At 43.5% G+C, this 27,812-nt stretch overlaps 1 protein-coding gene across 1 annotated transcript in view; it reads left to right on the top strand.

Annotated features, from left to right (window-relative positions):
• The window catches only part of Arhgef33 (Rho guanine nucleotide exchange factor 33), an 84,781-nt gene that overhangs the window by 40,698 nt on the left and 16,271 nt on the right, over nt 1-27,812 (top strand). Inside the window, exons 5-14 of the mRNA XM_037198017.1 lie at nt 6,308-6,472; nt 7,158-7,279; nt 8,424-8,578; nt 14,051-14,110; nt 15,774-15,998; nt 20,068-20,197; nt 22,011-22,143; nt 24,424-24,507; nt 25,518-25,601; nt 27,565-27,713. Coding sequence (XP_037053912.1) covers nt 6,308-6,472; nt 7,158-7,279; nt 8,424-8,578; nt 14,051-14,110; nt 15,774-15,998; nt 20,068-20,197; nt 22,011-22,143; nt 24,424-24,507; nt 25,518-25,601; nt 27,565-27,713 — 1,307 coding nt within the window. The remainder of the gene's footprint in view (nt 1-6,307; nt 6,473-7,157; nt 7,280-8,423; nt 8,579-14,050; nt 14,111-15,773; nt 15,999-20,067; nt 20,198-22,010; nt 22,144-24,423; nt 24,508-25,517; nt 25,602-27,564; nt 27,714-27,812) is intronic.

Genomic DNA, 27,812 nt, shown 5'->3' with positions numbered 1-27,812 from the left:
TAGTAGTTGGACAAATGAGTGATGATCTGGAAGATGTACATGTTGCTTTAAGCTAAAGGATCTGATTCAGTCATTCAGTCTGATGGGAGACAGTGTTGGGAAAAAGAAAAAGACATTGTTTGTTCTAATCAAAACAAACCCCAAAGTGTTTCTTAAAAGGTGAAGTAGAAAAAAAAATCAAGCTGGCTATGGTAGGTGATGGCACACAGGCTTTTAAATGCCAGCATGTAATGAGCTGGGGAAGGCAAAGGCAGGAGGACCAAGTTCAAGGCCAGCCTGGGTCACATGAGACCTTGTCTCAACCCAACGGACAATCTAGGAAGGAGTGTAGGCAGCAGACCCGAGACTCTGTCTCAAAACCAAAACCCAACCCAAACAGACAGGACTCTAGGACAGACAAAAGACAGGGGGACAGAAAAGAAAACCTCTGCAGTGTGGTCTTGGCTTACAAATATCTTCGCCAATGTACTGTGACACAGGCGGAAATATGGATGTTGATGGCGTGTGGAAGCAACGAGAGTTAGGGTAATTCTCATCTTTCAAATCTGCCTGTTTTTCTCTGCAATGGAAATGTCAGCGGCAGTGGGACAGAGGCACAGCTCCAGCCATCTCCCTCAGACCCCTGAAAAGTTCTTTTTGGGGGCCGCTTCAAAAACTGGATCCTTGGTCGCACCATGGAAAAGAATTTCGGGAAGAGCCAGTGTGGAGCAGAGCTGGAGTTCAGTGAAAGAGACCGTGATACAGCTTTTAAGCCCAAGTCCGAGCAGACGTGTGCTCAGGAAGAAAGTATGACAAACCCCAAAGTATGTGTTTTAGTTAAGGTTTCTATGGCTGTGAAGAGACACCATGACCAAGGCAACTCATATAAAGGAAGACATTTAATTGGGCTAGTTTACAGTTCAGAGGTTTGGTCCATTATCTTCACGGTGGGTAGCATGCCGGCAGATATGGTGCTGGAGAAGGAACTGAGCGTTCTACATCCAGATCCTCAGGCAACAGGAAGTAAACTGAGACACACTTCCTCCAACAGTGCCACATCTACTCCAACAAAGCCACACCTCCTAATAGTGCCACTCTCCTAGTGGCCACCACAGAATGACTGTGGGCTCCTCAGACAGCTACTCTTCCTTGTTTTTGCAGTGGTTATCTATGTAACCACCAAAATCATGGAATAGGATTTTGGTGACTTTTGAAGTCATTCTCTTCAGAGGGGTATTAAGGAATTCAAGTGAGATCACGGGGTGTTTCCCAAGGTGCATCTGATAGGGTGGCAATTGATAAGGAAGGGCTCTAGACCACAGGAACCTAGGAGATGGCTCAGTGGATAAGTCACCTGTCACAAAAGCCTGACAACCTGCCTTTGGGTCCCCAGAAGCCATGCAATTACAGTGCTCCTGTGGGGAGCTGGGAGGAGCGGGTGGGAGAATCTCAACCTGAGGCTCAGGTTGGTGATGCTGGCTTTTCCAGGGTGAGAACAATAAGAAAGACTGTCTCAAACACAATAGTGAGGATGGCACCCAAGGTTGTCCCTGTGACATGTATCATGACACACACACCCCTGTACACCCCGACCCCACAAACATACATGTACACATGCATGCCTGTAAAAAAAGAAAGCTAATAGCTTTGTTGGTGAGATTCCCAGGAGTGAGGCTCCACCCAAGGTCATACACATCCAGGCCTCTTTTATTTATTTATGTTTATTTTAATTTTTTAAACTTTAAAAAATAAACATAATTTTAAATGTTTTATTTACATATATTGTAAAAAAAAATTATTCTTCTCTCATACACTACATCCTGACAGCAGATTTCCCTCCCTCCACCCTACTGAGTCCCCCCATTATTTCCCCCAGATCTATCTACTCTTCCTCCATTTCCCTCCAGAAAAGAGCAGGCCTCTCAGGGATGTCAACCAAACACAGTTTAACACGTTACAATAAGACTAGGCACAAACCTTCATATCAAGGCTGGATGAGGCAACCCTGTAGGAGGAAAAGGGTCCCAAGTGCAGGCAAAAGAGTCAGTGACACCCCTACTCCTACTGTTAGGAATCCCACAAAACCACCAGGTTATACAGCCACAGCATGTATGCAGAGGACCTAGCTCAGACCCGAACAAGCCCTGTGAGCCCCCATGAGTCCTGCTTAGTTGATTCTGTGGGCCATGTCCTTTTGGCATCTCTGACTCCTCTGGCTCCTATCCTCTCTCCCCCTCTTCTGTTGGGTTCCCCAAGCCCTGCCTTATGTTTTGGCTGTGGTTTTCTGCATCTGCTCCCACCAGTTGCTGGATGAAGTCTCTCTGATGACAATTGGGCTAGGCACCAATCTATGAGTACAGCAGAGTATCATTAGGAATCATTTCATCGACTTTTTTTTTTTTTTTTTTTAAACCAGTTGTATTTGGTTCTATCCGGGTCTCTGGGCTATCTGGCCTCAGGCCTCTTTCATTGTTATGAGTATCATCTCTGTGTCAACAACCTTACAGCAAACAGTAATGATGTTGGAGTGCTTGCTTCTCAGTTGACCACAGACTTCTGACAGACTCGGCAATGGGGGCTCCCTCTCCTTTCCACGTCCCTATGGTTTCCTGTCTTCCTATCTTGCCTCAAAGGAAGTTTAAAGAAATAAGGTGTCTGTCCAAAAGACCTTTAATTGAATAACTACGGGCCAGGTTCATGGTGTTATCCTAGCATGTCTGTTATCCCAGCACCTAAGAAACAGAGACAGGAGGATTGCAGTAATTTTAAGACCAACCTGACCTACACAGTGAGTTTCAGGCTAGCCAGAGCTACCATATAAGGCCATATCTCAAGCAAACTATGGGGATTAGTCTTGTATGCAGAACTATGTTTCATTATCAAAACTGCCATTGGAAGTCATCTGGGATCTGTAGAGCCTTGTTACAACAGATTTACAACATCAGTAACTCTCTGCCATTGAGGAAGGTCCCGACATCAGAACAGTTAATTCTTCCAGGCCAGCAGCGTCTACAGGGGTCAGTTAGAGAAATTTCTACATAACACGTTCACTTCACTTTTAGCAGGCCTTGTAAGAAGGACTTTTCGGTGGCTTCTATGGGGATAGCAGACAAGGGTTAATAAGGACATTTTTCCCCCCTCAGAATTAAACTATTGGCTGCTTAGTTTGTGTTTTAAACACGGCATTCTTTTCTTTTCTTTTTTAAGACAGAGTTTCTCTGTGTAGCCCTGGGTGTCCTGGAACTCACTTTGTAGACCAGGCTGGCCTCGAACTCAGAGATCTGCTTGCCTCTGTATGCTGGGATTAAAGGTGTGTGCCACCACACCTGTCTAAACACAGCATCTTTGAAGATCAATAAAGAGAACTAAAATTAGAAGATAGAGGTTGACAGAAAAAACAAAAAACAGGTTTCCTTGGTAGTTTGGTTAAAGGGAAAAACCAAAACATTTACCTTGGCGTCTTTGGCATCATGTGGGACCCCAAAACATTTGGGATCTTGCTCATAATCATCAGGGATTTTAGGAATTTCACAGGACTGGCAGAAGTTCCCCAAATCTTGACATTTATGAGTTGATAAAGTACCTAAGGCACGGCAAAGGCCCTTGAGTCTGCCTCAGAGTAGCTCCCGACCTTGGTAATGTGTTGGGGAGAAATGCGGAAGGCTGTGTAAAACACAAGTTGGAATTCCTGAAAATGTAGTTCGAGGGCCGAGAGATGTTTGGTGGGAAAGAGGAAGACAACTACTGGAATCATCTTGCAAAGAGTTAAGAAGCCAAGAAAGAAAGAAGGAAACTGGGAAATGGAAATTAAAAGCAGGAACTGGGAAGAATTTGGACTTTTCTCCCATTTCTAAGCCTAAGGTGTCCTCCGTGGAACCCTAGGCTTTGAAGTTCAAGCCTCCCCTGAGCCCGCCTCCAGCAGCAGGATGGAGGGGCTGCCGTCTCTCTAGGTCAGCTTCATGAAAAAATCATCGAGATGTGGAACATGATGAACTGGAGAACAAGGTAGATTCGGTTCTAATCCTCGGGGTGGGGCAAGGGCTGTCAGGTAAGAGAGCTGAAGAGAGCGCCCTGCTAAGATCTCCCAAGTTGTTTTTTTTATTCACAAGGTTGGGTTGGTATGCAAGGCCAGTCTGCCCACAGCTGAAGATGGCTTGAAGAGCCCAGGCATCTCAGGAGTGACTCCTCACCTCCGGCACCTGGCTGTGCTCACAGGGCTTCCCCTCCCTGGCTGCTCTGGGTTGAGAGGCTGCTTGTGGGCTGTAAGGAGCATGTCGGGAGAAAGTGCTGGAGTCCAAAACAGTTACGGATTTCCCAGAACCCCTAGTGCTCATTAGAGAATGTGTTTGATTTTTAACTTTTAACTGAGAGTGGAGGGTCTACAGTTGAGGAAAAGTCCTTTCAACTTTTCTATTGACTCTGTTATCATTTGGCTTGTGGGAAAAACCACCTGTCCACCTGGGGCAGCAGTGACCAGGGTACCTGTGTCCCCTGGAGAGCACTTCCTTTCTTTTTTTTTTTTTTTTTTTTTTTTTTTTTTTTTTTTTTTTTTTTTTTTTTTTTTTTTTTTATCACTGTGCCCCCTCCCCCCCCCCTCCCCTGCGAGCCCACCGCACTTCCCTTTCCATACACTTCTTTCCCCCAAAGACAGGAACAGGACCATCTCTGGGCACGGTAATGGACCCCAGGTTGCCTCCTTCCAGTTTGAAAATCTGCACAGTTTTTGCTTTGACATCACAAAGATGACTTCTAATTAAAACTGTTTGGAATGCAGGGCTGGTCAGGTGGCTCAGTGGGTAGAGGCACTTGCTGCCCCAGCCTGGAGACCTGAGTTTGAGATCTCCAACCCATGTAAAGGTGGAAGGAGAGAATCAGTTTTACTGTGTCGTTGTCTGGCTTCCACATGTGTGTATACACTCCCTCCCACACCATGTGTGCACGCACACGTAATCATAACTAGTGAAAATGATTGGAATGGAAAGCAGATCAATGGTGGTATTCCCCTGCCTCCAAGCTCCGGCTGCTTCATAGGCTCTACCTTTTCTCCTCAGAACAATTGCTTTTGGCTCCTCCTATTGCTCCTTATTCCCAGTTCTGGAAGAAACCATTTGGGAAAGCAATAGAACCCAAACATCTGTATTTAAGAGATGTGGAACAGGACACTAAGCCGTAGTGGGGGGCAGCAGGGCAGGTTGGAATCATTTGGATGAACTGGTTTTGGGAATGTCTAGAAGTATGTACATGTAGAGATGTGTGGATTGTCAAGGTGTCTACACTTTGCCTTTAGCTCCTTACTTGGTAGATACTTAAAAATATTCTTATTTTTAAATTGTGTGTATATGTGTATGTCTGTGTGTGGGCTTGTGTGCATCAGCACAGTGCCGGAGCAGGCCAGAAGAGGGCTTCGATCTCCTGGAGTTGGAGTTACAGGTGGTTGTGAGCCTCCTGATGTGGCTGCTGGGAACCGAACCTGGGTCCTCTAGAAGAACGTCAAGTGCTCTTAACCACTGAGCCAGCTCTTCAACCCCATCTTCTTTTTTTTCATTTCTTTAGGGAAAAAGAGCTGAATTTCTTTATATTCTGGTGATAATTAGAGAGAGACTGTGGCACATCGTTTCTCTCACAGAATTTAGGTGCTGGATCAGGACTGTCTTTTCACATACATATGTTATTTTCCAAGCAAGCCTCATTTTTTAATCTTATTGAGGCAGGCTTTCTCTGTGCAGCCCTGTGTGTCCTAGAACTCTGTAGACCAGGCTAGCCTTGAACTCGGAGATCCCCCTGTCTCTGCCTCCCTGGGATTAATGTTGTGTGCCACCACCACCTGGTTTTAGTAAGCCTCATTCTTTTTTTTTTTTTTTTTTTTTTTTTTTTTTTTTTTTTTTTTGGTTTTTCAAGACAGGGTTTCTCTGTGTAGCTTTGCGCCTTTCCTGGAACTCACTTGGTAGCCCAGGCTGGCCTCGAACTCACAGAGATCCGCCTGGCTCTGCCTCCCGAGTGCTGGAATTAAAGGCGTGCACCACCACCACCCGGTAAAGCCTCATTCTTATATCACGGTCTTTTAAATAATGGCAGTGTTCGTGAGTACCTGTGAACCAGAGGCTCCTTTTGCTGTTACTTGTCAAGCTTCAATGCACACTGCATAGATGACCTTTTCCCTAGTCAAACAGGGGCAGAGTCACCTAGAAGATTCCAGAGCTGAGTAGACGAGACATCTGAGGTTTTTCAAGAGCTTTGTTTTCTCAAAGAAAGGAAAAGGTCAAGGGGTCAATGGTATCATTTATAATAACTTACAGTGAGTCAGGTTCACTCATCCTGAATTATTCAGTTGCAGGCCCTGGCCTCGGAACTGAAAACCGGCTTCACAGAAGCAATGCAGGAGCTGACGAGGATCCAGCATGGAGAATATGCTTTGGAAGAGAAGGTTAAGAGCTGCCGATGTTCCATGGAAGAGAAAGTCACCGAGATGAAGAATTCCTTAAACTACTTTAAGGTGGGAGCCTCCTTGATATCCTGTGGAAAGAGTATGTCGGTCCCAGCAACGGAGCAGGGAGCTTGCCTTTTCTTATAGCAGGCCAGGGTATGAACTTTCCCTCTGAGCCATCTGTTAGCCATCATGGAACAGCATCTATCTCATAGGTTTCAGTTTCTGAGCTCTGTGTTAAAATTAGAGGCCACAGTGAAAGTAAACTTCATCTCTTACTCCCCATTCACTCAAAAGTATGCACCAGGTAAAGGCTGATGGGATACTGACGTATGTTCTCTTAGCCCATTGTCTTAGGATTTCTATTGCTGTGAAGAGACACCATAACCATAGCAACTCTTATAATGGAAAACACTTAACTGGGCTAGCTTAAAGTTCAGAGGTTTAGTGTTTAGTCCATTATCATCATGTTAGGACATGGCAGCATGCAGGCAGACATGGTCCTGGAGAAGGAATTGAGAGTGGAGAAGCAGCTACATCTTGATCCTGCAGCAACAGGAAGTGGTCTTGGAAGCATATCTGAGACCTCCAAGCCTGCCTCCACAGTGACACACTTCCTCCAACAAGACCACACCTACTCCAACAAAGCCACACCTCCTAATAGTACCACTCCCTATGAACTTTTGGAGACCAATTACATTCAAATCACCACACCAATGTACCAGTCTAAAATGTAGCAATTCTTACATTGCAGGAAGAGCTGAGCAATGCGATGTCGATGATTCAGGCCATCACTTCCAAACAAGAAGAAATGCAGCAGAAAATTGAGCAGCTTCAACAGGAGAAGCGAAGAGAATCTCGAAAGGTTAAAGCCAAGTGAGTAGCTTGAAAGTATTTACCCCAGGCAAGCCCATAAGCAACGGCTCTTGCACAGAGGCCCTGAGAAAACTTCCGCCTATTAGCACAGCTGTTAGGAGTGGGCTCCTGAGCAGCATAGATCATCAGCCCGCGCCGGAAGAGATGAAGCCATATAAGCTGGTTAATACTGGGGCTGGAGAGATGGCCCAGTGGTCAAGAGTACTGGCTGCTCTTGCAGAAGACTGAGTTTCTGTTCCCAGAATCCACATGGTGACTCACAACTGCTTGTAACTTCAACTCTGGGGGATCTGACACCTTTTTCTGGCCTCTGCAGGCAAACAGGCGTGTACACAACACACACACACACACACACACACACACACACACACACACACACACCTGTGTACCCTTGCACACAAATGGGAAAAAGACTATATATTAAAAAAAAAAAAAAAAAAAAAAAAAAAAAAAAAAAAAAAAAAAAAAAAAAAAAAAAAAAAAAAACAAAAAAAAAGGCTTGTTTTCTGGTACTTGGGGTTGAATTGTTAAGTGAGTCCATCATCCTAAGCAAGTACCCAACACTTCAAAGACCCCACTAGGAGCTAGGCATGGTGACCATGCCTTTAATCCTAGCAGTCAGCAGAGACAGGAGGATCTGTATAGCATGGGTCCACATAGCAAGCCCCAGACTAGCCAGGGCTGCATAGTGAGACCTGGTGTCAAAAACAAACATCAAAATGAAATCAAAAGGAGGTTGGGGATTTAGCTCAGTGGTAGAGTGCTTGCCTAGCAAGTGCAAGGCCCTGGGTTTGGTCCTCAGCTCTGGGAAAAAAAAAAAAAAAACAAAAAACAACAACAACAAAAAAAAACACCAAAATCAAAGATCCTGGTGATAGGGAAGCCGGTAATAGAAAAATAAGAATGAAAGCATTACAGTTAGAAGTGATTTATAGATGGTTGAAGTTGGTGAATTAAGTTGAACCACATGAACTGTTTGGCTTCAACCATTTATAATTTATAAAAAATATTGATATGGTTCAACCTGTGTGTGTGCCTTGGCAACACATTAAAAAACAATTCTCCAGCATTATTCTGAACTGAGCCTCCCCCAATCTACCATGCCCTGAGAACCAAAGCATCCTTCTCCTGTCTCTTCTGCTAGGAAAGCTCAAAAGGAAGAGCATGGCGCACAGGCCGGACCTGCATCTGCGCCTGCGCAAGCGCAAGGAAGTCCCTTCCGCTCCATCAATGTCCCCGAGTCTGGTCACCCCAGTGACGACTTCACCAACATTATGCCTTCTCAAACCTATGAAAAAGGTACCGCTCATAAACCATAGGAAATGGCATGAGTTAACCACGCCTCTTTCTCCTTGATTCCTAGGGCTTGAGTGAGGCGAGGCGGGGGGATGGGGATGGACTCACATCCTCCATCCTCATCAGAGAGAAAACAAAATACGGCCATATTGCCCAGAACTTTCCTGGTATCTAGACTTTGGAAGGCACCAGATGACCTCTGCTTCCTGAGAGAGTGCCATTTTTTAAATTTTGTTTTGTGGAAAATACTAATTTGGCTTCTTCTAAGTGTCACTTAGATTAAAAATAATTTAGTGCAATCAATACTATACCAACCATGAGAGAACTAGATTTAAAAAAAAAAAAGTCGCTCTAAAAAGTTATTTATTGGTGATGTATCTCAGTACCCATGTTTCCTGGAAAAACCAGGCTGGTTCTGTGTGTAGGCCAAAGCAGTCACCAACCACTTCCTGACTGTAAAGACATGAGAAATATATCGTTACAAGATGGCATGCTGGCAGCACCAAAGGAGTTGGCTTTTCAAGGGTTGTGATTCTGGACCTGTGTTCAAATCAGGAAAAAAAAGAAAACAAGACAAAATTTGCTACATCATTATATTCTCAAGAGTGTCCAACAAAGCACCTACATACAGAAACATGAATATAGAATGTAGTCAAATCACAGAATGACACCCCCTCTTCTTGCTTTAGTCTTATGTAGAAAGTCCTTAAAGGGTAGGTTCAATAACTTTTCAATCAAGTGTAAACACCTCAATAGTAGGGTGGATGACTGTCTATCCTCACAGCCCAGGAAGAACTTGCTTTACCAATTCATAGACAGTAAGTGTCTTAGGAATAACTGAACCTAAACTCCTAAGGCAAGTAAGTAGCTTTTACTCTGTGAGCTTCTGAGTACAGAGTTGCTCAGTTATTGGCCTTTTACTTGCACATGTCAGTACTTGTTTTAGCAGCCAGTGAGTGCAGCCTGGGACAGTTGCTCCATCCGTCTGGGAGGGGATTCCACAGGTGATCCTGTTTTCTTGGCTCTATAACGTACAGAGCAAGACACATCAAGTTGACCATGCAGGTGAAGAGCACAAGATGGGCTCAGAGGAGAGGTCAGATCCGTACCAGGTCTGGGGCAGCTGTGTGCATTCCCAAGATAGAATCTTAAAAAAATAGATTTGCGAAGCAAATCCTTACTTAAAACTCAGGATGAAAGGATTAAACCCCCAGAAAATGTTGGCTTCTCCACTTTTAATGACACGATGGTATGATTGTTGCTTGTTACTCCCAAACTCAGTAGCTTCAAGCTCAGTGGACTTGGGTGCACAGGTGACCTGGGTACCACTCACGTGAGGTCTGTCATGAGGTAGGTTGCCATCGAGGTGCTGGCCGCAGCCATTGTCCTATGAGGGCTGTACTCAGAGGACATCTTCTTCCAGATGTACGCACAGATGTGGTAGTCCCTGTGATATGGGCCTCTCCAACATGGCACCTGCCCCCTCCCCCCCCCTCCCCCCCCCCCCCCTCCGGTATTGGTCTAACAGAAAGCTCAAGACAAAAGCTGTAGCTTTTTATAATCTACTCTTGGAAGAAGCAGCTCAGCCTTTCTGCCCTATTCTATTCACCAGAAGAAAATCACTAAATCCAGCATCACTCACAGGAAGGAATCACAGAATGGGAACGCCAAGGGTAAGGAAAACCGGGGAACCATCTTAAGACGCTGTTTACCACAAACGGCTAACCCTTCTTCTTCTCCTTCTTTTTAAAAAGATATTTATTTTTAATTATGTCTATGTGTCTGTGTGTGGGGGGATGTGTATGTAAGTGCAGCAGAGACATCAGATCCCCCTGGATCTGGAGTTACAGGCAGTTATAAAGCACCCAGTGTGGGTGCTGAGAAATGAACACAGGTCTTCTGCAAAAGTAGTATGTGCACTTAACCCCAGACCCATCTCTCCAGCCCTGCCCTTCATTTTAAAAGATACCCTCCTTATGTGTGTCCTCTGATGCGGAGCTTCATTCATATACCTTAGAATTAAAAAGTTTGAAATGTCACTGGGCGGTGGTGGCGCACGCCTTTAATCCCAGCATTCAGGAGGCAGAGGCAGGCTGATCTGTGTGAGTTCTAGGCCAGCCTGGTCTACAGAGTGATTTCCAGGACAGGCTCCAAAGCTATAGAGAAACCCTGTCTTGAAAATCCAGAAAAAAAAAAAAAGTTTGAAATGTCATGTAAAAATGAGATAACACTTTTTCAGGCTTATTTATTTTATTTTATGTATATGAATGTTTGCTGACACGTGTATGAATGTTTACAGGTGTGTGTACCATGTGTGTGCACACGGCGGTCCGAAGCAGGAGATGGATACCCTGGAAATGGAGTTTTGGGGGATTGTGCACCACTGTGTGGGTGCTGGGAACTGAACCTTTGCCCCCGCAAAGCAACAGGACTCTTAACTCCCGAGCCATCTCTCCAGCCCCTGGAAATATCATCTTACAGGAGCGTTGTGGACTCTTCTAGCCTAAGAATTCTTGCTTTCAAGAAGATTTTTTTTCATTAACTACACTAATTGTATTGATTTATTACATTCATGATATTATGTCCTGATACTACTGTCTGTTTGTGGGCCAAGAAGATTTTTAAAAACCCAATTATCCTCTCCAGCCCCTACTTCTTCAGACATCTGAAAGCAAACCCCTTTTCTATGCTGGATCAAACCAGGGCCCTGCGCATTTCAGGCACTGTCCCTACCTCCCAGTTTCATTCCCAGGCCTAGAAGTTAACTTTTTTGAATGATGTGGCTCCGCCATCCATTTCTTCTTTCTTATGTCCCATTTATTCAACATTCCCAATATTTGCACCTACCCTTACAGCCACTAAAGCTGTCTCCTTACCTGGTCTTGCTCCATAGAATTTTTTTTAAAAAAAACTAAGAACCCATTTATTTATTTATTTGGGTGAGTATGAGGGAGGCAGATGGCAGCTTTGTGAGAATCGATTCCCTCTTTCCTGGGACTAGAACTCGGGTCATCAGGCTTGGCGACAAGTGTCTTTACCCGCTGAGCCATCCCTCTGGCCCTCCTTCCCCTTCTCCTAGGCTTCTGATACCTTCGATGCCGGCTGTCTCAACATGTTTTCTTCTGTTGGCCGACACTGTACTTCTTTGTTTTCTTCCACTTTCTGCCTACCCATAATTTTCCCTTTTTTGTTTCTTACTGCTATCACAGAGTCTAAGCTTCTCTACACGTTTCCAAGGCCATGTATTAACTATATCCATAAAACTCTGATTTTCCCCTTCTCTTTGGTGGTCTCTATTTCTACCTGTATAGTCAAGCTGCCCCGATCGTCTTTAGGCCTTGCTGTCCCAGTGTATTCTGGACCTTTTACATAAAATCATCCCTCTACTTGTCTCGCCCTGTCTCTTCTTTACTAGTTCATCCACATCAGGTTACTTCCCTCAGTGGTCCAATCGGAGATACAAACAGTGATGAAATAGGAAAGGGTCTTATTTCAGTGTGGCCCCGAAGATGGGTCATCATCCAAAGCTTTGCTTTCTTAGAACTGACACTAGGTCTAGGACAATATAAAGGGAGAACACAAGAAGAAGGGTGGGGAGCACCATGGGTAGCCAAGCAGTCTTGGGTCAAATTGTATTCTCGCTCCGAGGGTCTTGCTAAAAAGTTGATGGTCGGGGCTGGAGCGATGGCTCAGAGGTTAAGAGCACTGGCTGTTCTTCCAAAGGTCCTGAGTTCAATTCCCAGCAACCACATGGTGGCTTACAACCATCTGTAATGAGATCTGGTGCCCTCTTCTGGCCTGCAGGCATACATGCAGGCAGAACACTCTATACATAATAAATAAATCTTAAAAAAGAAAAAGGAAAAAAAAAAAAAAAAGATGATGGTCTGCGTGGCTTCTTGTTTCTGGTACTTTCGATAAGCTAGGAAGGCAAAGTTGACTTTGAGAAAGAAAGCCTAGAGGAGAAAAATAGTTAGTTGGGGTACTCACTAGATACCCCCTTCAGGTTTATGGCAATGATGGGGGACTTTTAGGGGCCACTCCAATGGTCTGGAATGGGATGTTATAAAAGCTGGTGTTTGATTGTCTGTTGATGTTGATGTCCCTATAAGTCTAGAAAATGCCTGACTCTTAGCTTGATGCCCCCTGCCTTGAAGGGGGACAAGCAGAACTAGGTAGCTAATTTTGGACTAAAAAATGAGCCATGTATTGTGAGTCCGCCTGGCTCTGCCTCCCGAGTGCTGGGATTAAAGGCGTGAGCCACCACCACCACCACCCGGCAGTATTGTGAGTTTTAAACAGGCATTCTGTAAATGATCAACGTGTCTATGTGCAGAGTTGAACAGGAATCTGACTGGAGTAAGGCAGGAAAGCAGACAGGTGTAACGTGAAGGCAGGGACCCCAGGCTTCCATTATGTTTTCATTCACCCATCCGACACCTGTGGACCCGAGTGAAGAGTCAGCGCTCTTAGCAGAGGCAGCCTCTACAACCCTATGGTGATATTTTATTTGTACTGAAATATGATTTTAATTGTATGTTAATAAATAAATTTGCCCTAGGGTCAAAGCTATTAGAGCCATAGCAAGAGCGTGGTGGTTAGAAGAGCTAGGTAGATTTCTGTGTGTTCAGGGATACAGCCAGTATTGGAGACATACGCCTTTAAGACCTGGAGGGCGGTACTTACAGGCAGTGATGAGGCAGTCATGTGGTTGGGTGTACAACCAATGAGAAGGCAGAACAGAAAGACTATTTAAAGACAGACAAACAGGAAGAAGCTCTCTCTCGGGGAAACTAGGAGCACTGCAGGAGGTAAGATTTTAGCTCTGAGCTCTGACCTCTCGGCTTTCTCTTTTACATTGGCTCTGTGTTTCTTATTTTAATAAGATGATTGGTTACATCTACATAACCATGTTGTCATCCTGGTGGGAACATGGCTAACATACTCAGAAGAGTAAGGAGAAGACCAATGGTCTCAAGCAGAGTGGATGGGGTGGTGTTAGGAGAGGCAATTCAGAAGGAAGGGGCAAGTGTGGGGACAGAGAAATGCTCTAGGACTATGTGCTCATTGAATGATTGGGGCTTTTAGCCTGAAATGGAAGCCGTTGGAAAGGTAAGCAGAGGACAGAGCCATCGAGCATCATTCTGCCGTTTTCACTGTCCTCGTCAACACCACTGCCGTCCCTATCATGGTTAGACAGCAAATTGGCTCTTACAGTGTGCTGGGTACCACTCGAAGAACTTTGTGGATTAACCTATTGGATGCTTACGGTAGCGGCTTGAAGTTGGCATCACTTGTGGGCATCTTTAGCAGTTGGGTAACTAGTGTTGCCTCACTGTACTCCATCACCCCTGCTCTGTCTCTCTCATCTCTCATGGAACTATAAAATCTGTGAGTCTGTCTTTTTCCTGAGCTGTAGGTGCCTAATTCATGTTGGTAGAACGGATGCTGAGTAAAACTTTCCTTTCTCTGCAGCCCAGGAGTCCAGATCTGTTCATGTAGGAGATGGCAATGTGAAGGGAATGATGGGTCCTGGTAAGTGGTTCTTCATGGCTTAAGTTTTTATTATTGTATTCCTATATAACACGTATTCCTGTATAATTCCATGTGTGTGTGTGTGTGTGTGTGTGTGTGTACACATGCTACTGCACAGGTATGGAGGTCAGAGGACAACTGTGTGGAGTCATTCTCTCATTTATGGTTTCTAGGAATTGAACTCAGGTTGTTGGGCTTGCAAGGCGAGCCTTTTACCTGCCGAGTCAATTAACCGGTCCAGGCACCTTTCCTGTCCAGGCACCTTTCCTGCTCTACTGAACTGTCCTGAGCCAAGGAGGAAAGGACTCTGACAAATGCCTGAGAAAAACCACTTAAGGGAGATAAGGTTTATTTTAGTTCCCGTTTTCCAAGGTTTCAATCCGAGGTCAGCTCACCGTGTTGCTACGGACATTAGATGAACAGAAAAAAAAAAAAACAGCATGATGGGAAGCCTGTGACTTAAGACATTGCTCACTTCATGGCACCCAGGAAGCAGAGGGAATAATAGGAAGGAACTGGGGACAAGGTACACATTACAAGGGCATGTTCCCAGTGATCAGTTTCTCCCAGATACACCCTGCCTTTCATGGTTTTATCACCTCGAATACTCTAGAAATGGAATCCATTGTTGGGTCAGTCTACTAGGGAGGTAGAGCCCTCCTCACCCAGTCACTTCCCTGAAGTCCCCACCCTGGCCACTGCTTGCATCAAGAACCACACCTTTAACCCATGACCTTCTCTGTGGACACATCACATCCAAATCATAGTATAGCATTGTCTTCATGTACATTCCTATACATGTGGTGGAGTAGTAGTAACTCTTTTAAGCCATAGGCAGAGGAGAGCTGGTAAGGTTTAAGAACAAATCAGTATTCCTAATTCTTTCCTGTTCCACTTACTAATGAGCTAACGTTTGCTCAAGCGTCACGGGGGGAATACCCCACGACACCAATTTTTCTTGCATCACATACTTTGTACTTTAATCCAACATTTGCTTCGTTGATAATTCACCAGAACTTATGCATTATTTAAGCTTCCCTCCATTAGTTCCTTTTCCCATTTCTTCCAGCTTAGCATCCGTAGGACAAAGGGACTAAATAGCAAACAGGACATCCTCTGCCCCCCAGATGTCTTTGGTACCTGTCCCCCTCTTCTGTCTGTACTTCCGCCTAACAGTGCTGCAGACACCTCCTGTGTTTACCTGAAAGCAAGTAGCTACAGGGAGTCAAACATGGTGCTTTAACTCATACTGTATTATACAGTTTCCAGTCTAGCTGTCTGGTCTATTGAGTCTCATGTATGGAGCCTGACTGGCCCTGAACTTTCTACAAAGCTAAGGATACCACTGAGTTCCTGATCCTCCTGCCTCTATCTCCCAAATTATTACAGGCATGTGCTACCATGGTGGGATTTAAAAAACTTCCTTATTTTGTGGTGTCTGTGTACAAAACAAACACAAAAACAAAACAGAAGACATATGGACCAGAAAAAGAGAGGGGTGACTGCTTGCAGTTTGGGAAAATTTTAACCCTTCATTGATATATTTACTCTCTTAGGGACGAGGTACCCATCCATCTAGCAGTATATTAGTTAAGAGTTAGTAACAAGCACTGTTTTCTTTTTCAAAAAAAGAAAGTTCTTTCTAGCAGGCATTGTTTTTCAGGAGTGAACCCCGCAAATCCAGAAGCAGACGAAAGCCTTAAGCCCTCTGTCTCAGCTGAGATCCAGTCCAAGGGCCATCACACACCGGGCCTGTGGAGACAGCCCAAGGATGGCAAAGAGTGGGGCGACGAGTATGTCACAAAAGACCACCCAGATAAACTCAAGGAGGCTGGCCAGGGCAGGCACAGCTCCTTGGAAAATGTCTTATGTGAAACCTCTTTAGCTGGTAAGTTCTGAGGGGGGATGTGGGTGGAAATACGGAAGGATGAGGCGTGCGAGGGTTTGGAACAGAAGGTAGACCCCCATCAGGCAGTGTGGATGGAGTCAACACAGGACACCACCTTGTATCTTTTCGGGGTGAAGCCCCTAATGCCTACAGCGGTGAAGGGACTCAACAGAGATCACATACCCTGGCGGGACCACCACCTTGATTCTGGGTATTTGTGACGTTCTGTATTGTGGTGCTTCAGCAAAATAGAAAAAAAAAAAAAAAGCTAAGGTTCTTGGAATATCAATTTAGTCAGAGATATAGAATTTGTCATATGCCAATCATTTATTAATGATCTGCCACCAAGATATCACACACTGAGACAAGCTCATCTTCCTTCCTTCTTTTTTTCTCTATCCTTCCTTTTCTTCATATAGTAAGTGAGCACCAACAATAGCATTCTCCACATCTGGGGCGAGGTCATTTTTCTTAATATTATTTCCAATCACATACATGAAAATTAAATGGAACTAAAAGCTTTTAAATTATTATTAACAAGGAACAGGAGTCACCACTTGGAATTCTTTCTGAGAGTTTTTCTTGGTACTTGTGTCCTTAATTCCTTAAATCGCTGTATAGAACACCGCAACCAAGGCAACTTATAGAAGAAATCATTTAATTTGGCTTCCAGGCTCAGGGGGTTACAGGTCACGATGGTGGAGCAACGTCAAGGCTGAGAGCTCACATTCTGACCCACAACCACGAGTCACAGAGAGAGGGAGCACTGGGAATCCTTTGAAACATCAAAGCCCGCCCCCAGTAACACACCTCCTCCAACAAGGCCACACCCTCAATCCTTCCCAAACAGTTCCACCAACTGGGGGCCGAGTATTCCAACACATGAGCCTATGGGGGCCATTCTCATTCAAACCACCACAACTTGCTTTATATTTTATGCTGTTTTGTAAATAATACTTTGTTGAAAGATAATTTACATAGAGTAAAATTCATGGAGCTACATTTAAACTTAAAAAATTTTTAATGTGTATATGTATAGAGTGTGTGTGTGTGTGTGTGTGTGCAGTTGTGCGTGCTTACAGTGATACATGCTATGGTGTGAGTGTGGAGATTGTGTGGTAAGTGCTCTAACCACTGAGCAATCTTGTGGGCCTCCGCTTAAGAATTTAAAGAAATATCTTATTAATTCTTTGAGAGTTTATTTTGATCATATTTACCCCCGTCCCACCCTTTAACTCCCCCTTCACAGCTCCATTCCCTGACACTTTCGTGTCCTCATTTTGTTTTGTTTTTATAAAAATATTCAGTTTGTGCTGCCCGAAAGCTCCAGGCTATGGGGGCCTGTCACCGGAGCATTGTTGACCCACTGGGGGCCATACCTTTAAGGAGAACTGACTCACCCTCTCAGTTTGACTTTTGACATAGGAATATTGACTGTGATCACTATCAAGATCACCATACATATTTCTGTTATGCTAGGAATTTCTCCCATGCTTCATGTTAGTTAACATCTGTGTAAACTGTGTAAACTGTAACTACTGTGTAGTTCCATCTGTTCATATAAATGGAATAGTACTTTGTATTCTTTTTTTGCCTGGCATCTTTCTCTTAGTACGTGTTTTTGAGATTCATCTACATTGTTGCATGTAATTAATTTAGTAGTTCATTCTTTTTTATTGTTGTTTTTCGAGACAAGGTTTCTCTGTGTACCTTTGTGCCTTTCCCGAAGCTTACTCTGTAGCACAGGCTGGCCTCGAACTAGTTTGTTCTTTTTTATTAACCACACTGCATGCCATTATCACATTTAAAAAAAAAATCCATAATCCAGAGCTGGAGAGATGGCTCAGTGGTTAAGAGCACTGGCTGCTCTTCCAGAGGATCCGAGTTTGATTCCAGCACCCACATGGAGGCTCAGAACCAGTCCCGCGGTTTTTGTTTTTCTTAATGTAACAGAACCTCTCTTGTTTCTATCTTTTTATCTTGAAGGCATTTTGCTGAGAGACCTCAGGCACCTCACCCCACCTGTGGGCCATCACACTGCTGTCACCCTGGCTTAGTGGGAAACCATTTTCTCTCATCAGCGTGAAGCAATTCTTCCGCTGTCTTTCAGCTCCTAATGTTGCCATCAGAGAGCCCGACATTGCCCTGGTCCTCAGTCTTTGAATGTTACCCAGTGTTTCTGTCTGGTAACACTTTTTAAAACCAGGAATTGAATCTATTATATAATATATATTAATATCATTATATTATATATTATAATATATTATATCTCATATAATATATTAATATATAATATATAATATATTCTAATTATATATGTATATATACTACACTATATATACATGTTCATATATGTATACATATACACACACATGTGCACACACCTATTTCTTTGAGCAGGTACACAAATACCATGGGGCATGGGTTGGGGTCCAGAGATAGCTTTTGAGAGGCATTTCTGTCTTTCTACATTGTAGGCCCTGGGGAAGGAACTCAGGTCGTCAGGCTTAGCAGCAAGTGCCTTTACTCTCTGAACTATCTTGCTGGCCCTTCCATTAACTTTTGGGGTCTTCTCTTTATACCCAGAGGGCTACAGCTTCACACGCTGTGGTGGTCCTTGTGATGATGTGGGGATCTTTTTCGTTATTTATGCAGAGGATAATGGGCCTCTCCTCTGGTAACACATGTCCTGGGATGGCCCCCTCCCCATTAATTCATTATTTATGCAGAGGATAACAGGCCTCTCCTCTGCTAACACATGTCCTGATAACACATGTCCCCTCCCCCCATTAATTTTGTAATATCATCTCAGCCATGGTTTTCCTTTTCTTTGAAGCTTCTAACTTAATGTTAGATTCCCTGACTTCATTTTTTCATGGGCCAGATTTTTCTTCAATCTGCCTTTTCTCTTCTGTGGTTGGCTTCCTTTGGGAGAGTGTGAGGGGACATGCCTTTGATTTCATCCACCCTTAAGTTTGTCTATGTTTAAAAAAAATGTCAAGATGTTTCTTTTCTTAAAATAGCATCCAGTAATTGTTAAATGGCTAGACATTTTGCATATCTTTTTGAGAATATTAATTGTAAGATTTAATTTTCACATACATGTGTATTCGTCTTCCTCTCCTGTGGTATATATCCTTATGCAAATGTCTCAGTATCCTTAATTATTGATGTGTTCAAGAAAGAGTATCCCCCAAAAGAAAAAAAGAAAGAAAGAACACCCTACCCCCCAAAATAACCTGGAATTTTCTATTATCCAAGTTTGTCAATAGTGAGCTTCATTATAAATATGCTTATTAGGAGGCAAATTTACATATTGGTAAGTGATCTCTTTATGTCCATGTCTTAGGGTCTCCCTGTCCTACTTGGGAAGTTCAATGTATCAAGTGGCAGGCTGCCCAGTCTTCTGCCAAGAGTGTTTAAGCCTGGCTGCTGGCACTCTGGGACCTGAATGTGGTCAAGGGGTGTCTCTTTCTCTTTAGCCTCCCACTCTGTCTTCATCTTTAGCTCAGGCTAGGGCTTCCCTATGATGCTGCTTCTCCCATTTCTCGTGGGATTCTGCAAGTTCAATCTGGAGGCTCCTGCAGTTTATGTAGATTTAGCTCACTTGCTTCCGGCCACTTGTGTCTCCGGTCCCTTGGTCTCTACTGCTTCTTAGCAGGTTCTGTGTCTTCAGACACATGATTCTGTGTCCTTTGCTTTGCTGGATAAATCTCATGTCTCCATTCTGCTTTTCATCTTGCCCAAATATGCTGATGCCTCTCTCTCTCTCTCCTTCCATCCACCTCCGTCCCTTCACTTCCTTTTTTCTATTTTGTCTCAAGGGGCCCAGGCTGGTTACATATCTGAAGATGACCTTGGATTTCTGATCCTCCTGCCTTCCACTCCTGGATAACAAGTGTGCACCACCAAGCCTGGTTTATGTGGTGCTGGGACCGAAGCCCAGGGCTAGGGCACACTGCCAACTGAGTTTTCCATGTGTTTTTATCTATTTCTTGCCTGGCTTAGTGTTTGGGAGGGAGTTGACTAACAACAACAACAAAAATCCCCTTGGATTTTTGTTTTAAAGCAAAAAGGCAGACTGTGGCTCTCGAGCTGCTTGAGTCTGAGCGGAAATACGTCATCAACATCTCTCTGATCCTGAAAATCAAGGCGACGTTCCAGGGCTCCAACGGAAAGAGGAATTCCAAGGAGAGAAGGTACCCGTGTGCTCATTGCCTTTGCTTTTCAGATTGACTGGGATTTAAGGTAAGTCATTCACCAATTGGACCTTGGGCATTCTGGGCCCTAGAGAGTCCCGGAAACAGCCTTCGGAAAGAGAATAGGCAGTGACCGCAAGTCTCAAACTTAAGGTTCTCAGCAGGTAGAAAGTGAGTACAGTCCGTGGGGCCTTCAGTCTGTGGCAAGGTCTGTTCAGAAATAAAGAGAGGTGAATGTGTCCTCAGGGATGATAGACCTCATCGAAGACCCAGGAAATGGACGTGGCGGAGTTCTGAGTACTAGACAATGGTACGGGCTGATGGAAAGAACTCCCGTTCAGGTGATCCCATAGCACCGGGCACTGTGCTGCATCTAGGGGTGTGAGTGTGTTGTGGGGGGGGTGGGGAGCAGTGCTTCCAGCACACTGGCCCTAGTTTTACACTGTGTACCTGCTTCTACTCTTTACTCTCTCTGTTGGGAGAGAGCAGGAAAGAGGAAAAAGCAAGGCTTGGAGGAAAGGACTAATGTAATAAAGATGAGCTAACGCAGGGTGAAGCGAAGAAAAGAACGATCCTGTGAACGGGAAGTCTGGATCATGGGGCATTGTTACCTTAAGCATTCTTTCCATAAGGTGGTAAACAGTTCTTCGGTTATGAATCTACCTAAGGACCTTCCCATTGTCCTGCTCCTTACGGTTCTTCCCATTTACTTGACTTCACCGCCATGCCACATCCCCTCCGACCCAAGCCCAAACACCCAAACGCCCACTCCAACTAAATCACTGAGGTGAGGAACTGTTCCCCAACTCACAAGGGTCTTGACTGATTCCGAGGATTATTTCACCACAAAATATAAAATAAGAGCTGTTGTGCAGCTAATTCCATAGTCTTCTGCTTCTTCTTAACTTGTTCCGGAGACACTGTTTATATTATCCTTCTCTAGTCTCAGCTCTCCTTTCTCTTAGAATCTAAGGCTTAGATGATTCTCTTTGTCTCTCTTTTCTCCACCCCAGCCTTTGACTTCTCACTTCTTCATTTCCTCTGGGTTTAAAAATGAGACACACAGCTGGGCGTGGTGGTGCATGCCTTTGATCCCAGCACTTGAGAGGCAGAGACAGGCCTCTCAAGTCTGTGAGTTGGAGGCCAGTCTGGACTACAAAGTGAGGTTCAAGACAGCCAGGCTGTTACACAGAGAAACCCTGTCTGGAAAAATCAAAATCAATCAATCATCAATCAATCAATCAATCAATGTCAATCAATCAGGTGCACAAGCTGGTAGAGGAAAGAGATTTGAAGTAGGAAAGAGGCTCTATAAAACATGAGGAAGCGGCTGACTAGCCTGTAGTCTGCAGAATACAGACAGCAGAGCATCCTTGCCCAGTGTGCCTCTTTGGAGCTGAAAGAAAAATATATGCAAGTTCCCTTCTGCCTCAACTCCCTGAACTTCTAGCTGCCAATGTTAACCAAACCTTACCACTGACTCGAGTGGCATTCTTCTAGTCAGTAGCTAAGAATAGATTGTTTGGGTATCAATGTTTTGGAATCGAAAACACTGAAAAGGATTCCTTTAGGATTTCTATAGAGTGTGGCATACATGAAACTGTCCCAGGATAGTTTTTAGCAGGTCATTTGTTTGGTTAATTCACGTTTGCATAAGGGGCCTTATCTATTGTCTGAGGATAGATGCTTTGCTGAAAAGAAATGTAAAATCTAAATACAGATCTTGAGGGTGTTTTGGGTGATTGAAAATGGCGCCTGCTGTGTTTATTCTTATGGGGTCATCTGTGTAATTCTTCCTTTGTTCTGTCTCAAGCCTCTTCCCTGGCTCCTTGCGCTACCTTGTCCAGCAGCACTTGGATTTGCTTCATGCCCTGCAGGAGAGGGTCCTGAAATGGCCACGCCAAGGAGTCCTTGGAGATTTATTCCTGAAGTTGACAAACGATGAGGTAAGGTGTCTCCCCCGCTGTACTTAAATGGATTTGTGTCTCACTCATCTGCTTCTCCTAGTGGAGAACCAAGAATTAGCACATTTCAGAGTTAGAAGCCCTGATACCAAGTCTAACCTGCCCATCCTACAGTTAATGGGGTAGGTTCCTGGAGATTCAAAGGCTTTGCTGAAATCACCCGGCTTGCAAGGTAGTTGGTTATCTATGACTGGAACCCTGTTACATCTCCTACCTTCTGATTCATAACTTTGTAGTATACTATTGTGGCCTCTATTGACTATGCATATGTATGTGTATATGGATTTATACATGTGATTTTTATATACATGTGCATATATATCATATATGCAAGTATATACATGCTTGATAATATATATCATATATACTTATGTATATCATATAAACATGAGATAGAGTATATATATTTTCATACTTTATAGATTTTTAAATAAGATAGGTGGCTGTTTGTCTTAAATGTCTCTTGTTTCAATTCCTTAAAAAAGTGCTGAATTTTGAACTCTCTTTAATGTTATACCAAGAACATATTCAGACCAGAAGTTGAAAACCCAAATGTCCCCAGGACCAGACATTTGGTGTATATAATACAATGAGTTGAGTTAAAACAATGTGGATTGATGGGAATTTGATGGAGTAGACGGAGATTGTTTTGACACAAAGAATAGCTACTCAGATCTGTCCAATTATTATTTAAGAAAGACTAGAGTTATTAGATTGTTGTTTTAAAAGAAATATGATTGAGAATTTCATGTAAAATGTTCTTATTTTTAAATAGTGTGTGAGGCAATTAAAGTTAGCCCGTGAATCAGTGTTTGCCTGCGTCTTTATCAACATTTCTTGACAGCAGAAAACAATACAAATTTGCACCTTATTTACTTATATAGAAGACAGTAGAGGTAACGCCACTTCTCTAATATCACCTTTGCTTGCATTCAGCATGCTTTTTGGAGCTAGGAGTTATACATATGGGGAAATAACTTTGGAAGCTATGAACTGTTTTCTTGAGGGGAAACTGTGTTGGTGAATATGCATTAGTTAAAATAGGCAATTAGCTGATACCATTGAGAACTGCTGATCCAGATAATAAGAAGTGGGTTGGGTGAAGTTTCTCATATGGATTATAGATGAATACTGTGAAAAGCAAGTGTACGTACAAAATATGTATTTTTCTCATTTAACAATTTAAGTGTACTTTAACCTACACAACCCTAACTACTTCACTACTCTCTCTCTCTCTTTTATTTTATTTTATTTTTTTTTAGTTTTTCGAGACAGGGTTTCTCTGTGTAGCTTTGGAGCCTGTCCTGGAACTCACTCTGTAGCCCAGGCTGGTCTCGAACTCACAGAGATCCTCCTGGCTCTGCCTCCCGAGTGCTGGGATTAAAGGCGTGCGCCACCACCGCCAGACTTCACTACTCTCTTGTTACGAAGGTAGAACTGTTGAATTTTGGCTCCCACATTGTAGTAATGTTTATCTTAATACCAAAACTATTTTTTTATAGACACAGCCTCATGAATCACTGGCTGTCGAACTCGCTATGTAGTTGAGGATGACCCTGAACTCCTGGTTCTCTTGCCTCTTCTTTTCAAGTGCTAAGAATATACATGTATGCGTTCCATCACACACATCTAAACATCAAGGAAACAAAAGACTCTTTCAAAAGATTAACAAGGGGCTGGGGAGATGGTTCAGAGGTTAAGAGCAGTACCTGCTGCTCTTGCTGAGGATCGGGGTTGGTTATGATAATCTACACGGTCCCTCACAACCATCTGTAACCCCAATTCCAGGCTATTTGATACCTTTTGGCCTCTGAGGGCACCAGGCACTTACATGGGGTACATATATACATGCAGACAAACACTCAACACACATAAAATAAATCTTTATAAAGAAGATGAAGAGAACCTCCAAGAGCAAATAAAGAACATAGTTGATAAATTATTAAAATATTCTCTGAGCCGGGCGGTGGTGGTGGTGCACGCCTTTAATCCCAGCACTCGGGAGGCAGAGTCAGGCAGATCTCTGTGAATTGGAGGCCAGCCTGGTCTACAGAGCAAGATCCAGGACAGGTGCCAAAACAACACAGAGAAACCCTGTCTCGAAAAAACAATAAATAAATAAATAAATAAATAAATAAATAAATAAATAAATAAATAAAACATTCACTGAATTCTACTCCCTTTTTATGTTTGTGCTGCTATAAAAATGTTGTCATTCCTGTTTTCGGGTTCTTACCATACATTTTTGTGTTTGTTTTAAAGAATAATTTCTTGGATTATTATGTTGCCTACCTGAGGGATTTACCCGAATGCATCTCCTTGGTTCATGTTGTGGTTCTGAAGGAGGTAAGTTGACTCTAGGCACATGCTGTCCTTTGTTTACTCATCATCTCTATCACGTTGCCAATCCACTCCACAGTACAGCATGTGCCCTGAGAGCTTGTTTCCAGGCTGAGGAGTGCCTTGAACATGTGACGGATGCCCCTCTTCTGGGTTAAAGGAGTCTGATCAAGGATCAGAGCCAGTGATCTGCTCTGTGCAATGCTTTAATGACCCATTGAATGACAGACAAAGCAAACAGGTAGTCCAGAGTTCTTCAGCACGCGTGTGTGCTGCTTTCAGGCTCAGAAAATGTGAGTCTCAGTACTGGATTCCAACCATCCTTTGTCACGTGGCTCCATCACGCTCCTTTAAGCACGGCCGCTTCAATGATATATTAGACTTTGATATGCATATCTACATGTACATCGTGGTTTTTTTTTAAGTCATCAAGAAAATAGTGTATCGGAGCCCTAAAGCTGAGAGTAATTGCATCTCACAGGAGATGAGAATCCATGTCTTACTTTCTGATTCACCTCCCAACCAAAGCATGCTAGCATTCAGTGAATGTCTGGCAAAAGGAAGAGAAAGGAAGCTACAGATGGGAAGAACATTCTATTTTCTGCTTGTAGGCTTACTGACCAATATCTGAGCACTTTCCTGTCTCCACTCATGAGAGGCTCTGGTACACTTTTAGCATCTGTTAGTAGGTGACTTGCTGGAAAACCTTCATGCATTCATTAATTCAAGTACAGCTTACTGAGCACCTTTTGCTATCTAGCACTGACCTTAGAAGGGTTGGGAAAGGAAGGAAACTTGGATCGATTTAAAAGAAGTATGTGTTATGTTCCCTGTAGGAGAAGAGTTGTCTCTTTGGGCATGACTGTGAACATGCGGCCTCTCCAGGGGGAGACCAATGTTTCATGACAATCTGGAAAGAAAATGCTTTGGAAATAAGCATTTCCTGCCTGGTGGGAGGGATCTCAGGTGTTGTATTTGCAGTGCTGAAGAGTAACTCCAACCTTTTTTTCATTCAGGGTGATGAGGAGATTAAATCCGACATCTACACCCTGTTTTTTCACATAGTGCAGCGCATCCCGGAATATCTGATACATCTCCAGGTGAGCCTGGCTGCAACAAGCCAACAGACTTTTACATTGAGCTATTGTTTTTGGCTTCCAAATTAGCAAAATATTATAAAGGCTCAAGGACTCATTAGTATTTCTAAGAAGTAGTCACATGGCTTAGGTTGTTATGGTTACACCACACCACACCATACTGTGGAATGAGCTAAAATCTGTTCTTGAATTTTTTGATTTATAATACCTGTCTTTGAAGTTCTATCTTTATATACCAGCAATCTTCACTTCTGGGGGTCCAGGATCTTTTATTCTTCATAACATCTAAGTACCTTATTCAGTCCCTTCCTCTTTGGTTCTACAACCATCTAAATGTCACCTCTGACTTCTTAATTTCTGCTTAACATACCCACTAAACTACTATCCTGATGGCTTCTACTTGACTCGGGTCACAGTTCTAGCATACATTGTTCATGCTTTATGTCACCAAAGAGCCATGAGGAGCCGATGAACGAATTCTTATTATAATTTTCCTATGGAGCCTGTAGCCCTGTAGAGGATGTGGAGTTGAGTTTAACAACCTTTAACTAGTAACACCTCTTCCTCCTGATACCCATCTGCTCTGTTTTAAGGGTTGACTGATCTTAAATAGTTCAGTGACAACATCTTAGAAATGCTTGTAATTAACCTCAGCGAGAAGCAGCGGAGAATCAGTATTGAGCTTTTCACCCGGATATGGCTTTCTGTCCTAAAAACATTTTCTCACAGTAATTATCTTACGGATCCTTTCAACAGTTTCACCAAACAGGTATTATTACCATTTTTCATAAGGACATGGAAGACCAAAGAAGTCCCAGTACTGTGTTCACGATAACACACCTAGTAGGCAAAAACCTCGGCCTGAAGCTCGGGTCTTGCAAACACTAGGTAAAGAGGCCTGGGGCTGCTCTCTAGTTTGCATTGAAATCCTTCTTCTATCATTTATTAGATGTGTGACCTAAAGAAGATCACCAAATTCGGTATCTCAGTTTCCTTACTTATTATGTAGAGGGAATTACTGTTCCTATCTAACTGGGTTGTGGTAAACACTAAAGAAGATAATGAATATAAAATCACTTAGCTCCTGGCAATTGGAATATTCAACAAATAATATAGTCACTGAATGTTAGCTTTCTCAATCCCACTGTAGTACAGACGGTCTTTTGTTCCATGTTGTGCTACTATAACAAAATATTTGAGGCGGAGTATTTTTCAAAGGGAAGAGGTTTATTTTGGCCCACAGTTTTGGAGACCCAAAAGCATGGTGCTGGCATTGGTGTCTGGTGATCCCCCTCCTGGTAAACACAGTGGTAGCATAGGGAACAATGACAGGTCACACAGTGTGAAATAAGGGGGTGGTGCCCGGGCTGACTTTCCTGTAACTGTTTTTCCCCCATAAGAACCCACTCTTTAAAACCAGCATTAATCCCTTCATGAGCATGGTCAGCACCCGATCACATTTCACTAGGTCCCACCTCTTAAAGGTCCCGCCACCTTTAGAAAAAATAATCATTACACTGTAGATTAAGCTTCCAGCACTTGACCCTTTGGGAAATAAACCATAGCCAAACCATAACATCAGGCAATGTAATGGGAGGGGCCACCATCTACCCTTACCCATCCCATAAGCTCACCGGATGCCTATCATTCTCAGCATTTGGTCTGACTCCTTTAAGTACTACTTATAGATAGTAGTTGTTAGAATGTCTTTATTACTTCATATATCGAATTATTGGGTCTTGCCAACTTTTCAACTCACACAGAACAGAATGCCTTATATTATTTTGATGTGATGGACAGAGCAGCAAGTTTGAGCTTGCAGCCGATTGGATAGATGGACCATGTGTTTGGGTTGTTTCTATTGATTTGGTTTGGACTCACAGCAGCTCAAAGTGAGGTGCGGAAGAGATGGAGCAACTTTCTCAGCTTAACTGTGTGCCACTGATTCCTTTTCCCCTCCATCCAGAATGTTCTGAAGTTCACAGAGCAGGAACACCCCGACTATTATCTACTGCTCGTGTGTGTTCAGCGCCTCCGCGTGTTCATCTCTCATTATACACTGCTGTTTCAGTGCAATGAAGAGTTGCTTATTCAGAAACGGAAGAAGCTCAAAAAGTAAGGTTGTGACGGTGCCGCGCCTGACAAAGGTTTCTGAGAAGAGGGGACAGACCAGGCACTTGAGTGGCTGGAATGGGATGAAGTGAGGCAGAAGGA

The sequence above is a fragment of the Peromyscus leucopus genome, chromosome 22 (assembly GCF_004664715.2).
Source record: "Peromyscus leucopus breed LL Stock chromosome 22, UCI_PerLeu_2.1, whole genome shotgun sequence".
Taxonomy (NCBI): Eukaryota; Metazoa; Chordata; class Mammalia; order Rodentia; family Cricetidae; genus Peromyscus; species Peromyscus leucopus.
The sequence above is the reverse complement of the archived record's forward strand: the minus strand, read 5'-3'. Positions and strand labels throughout refer to the sequence as shown.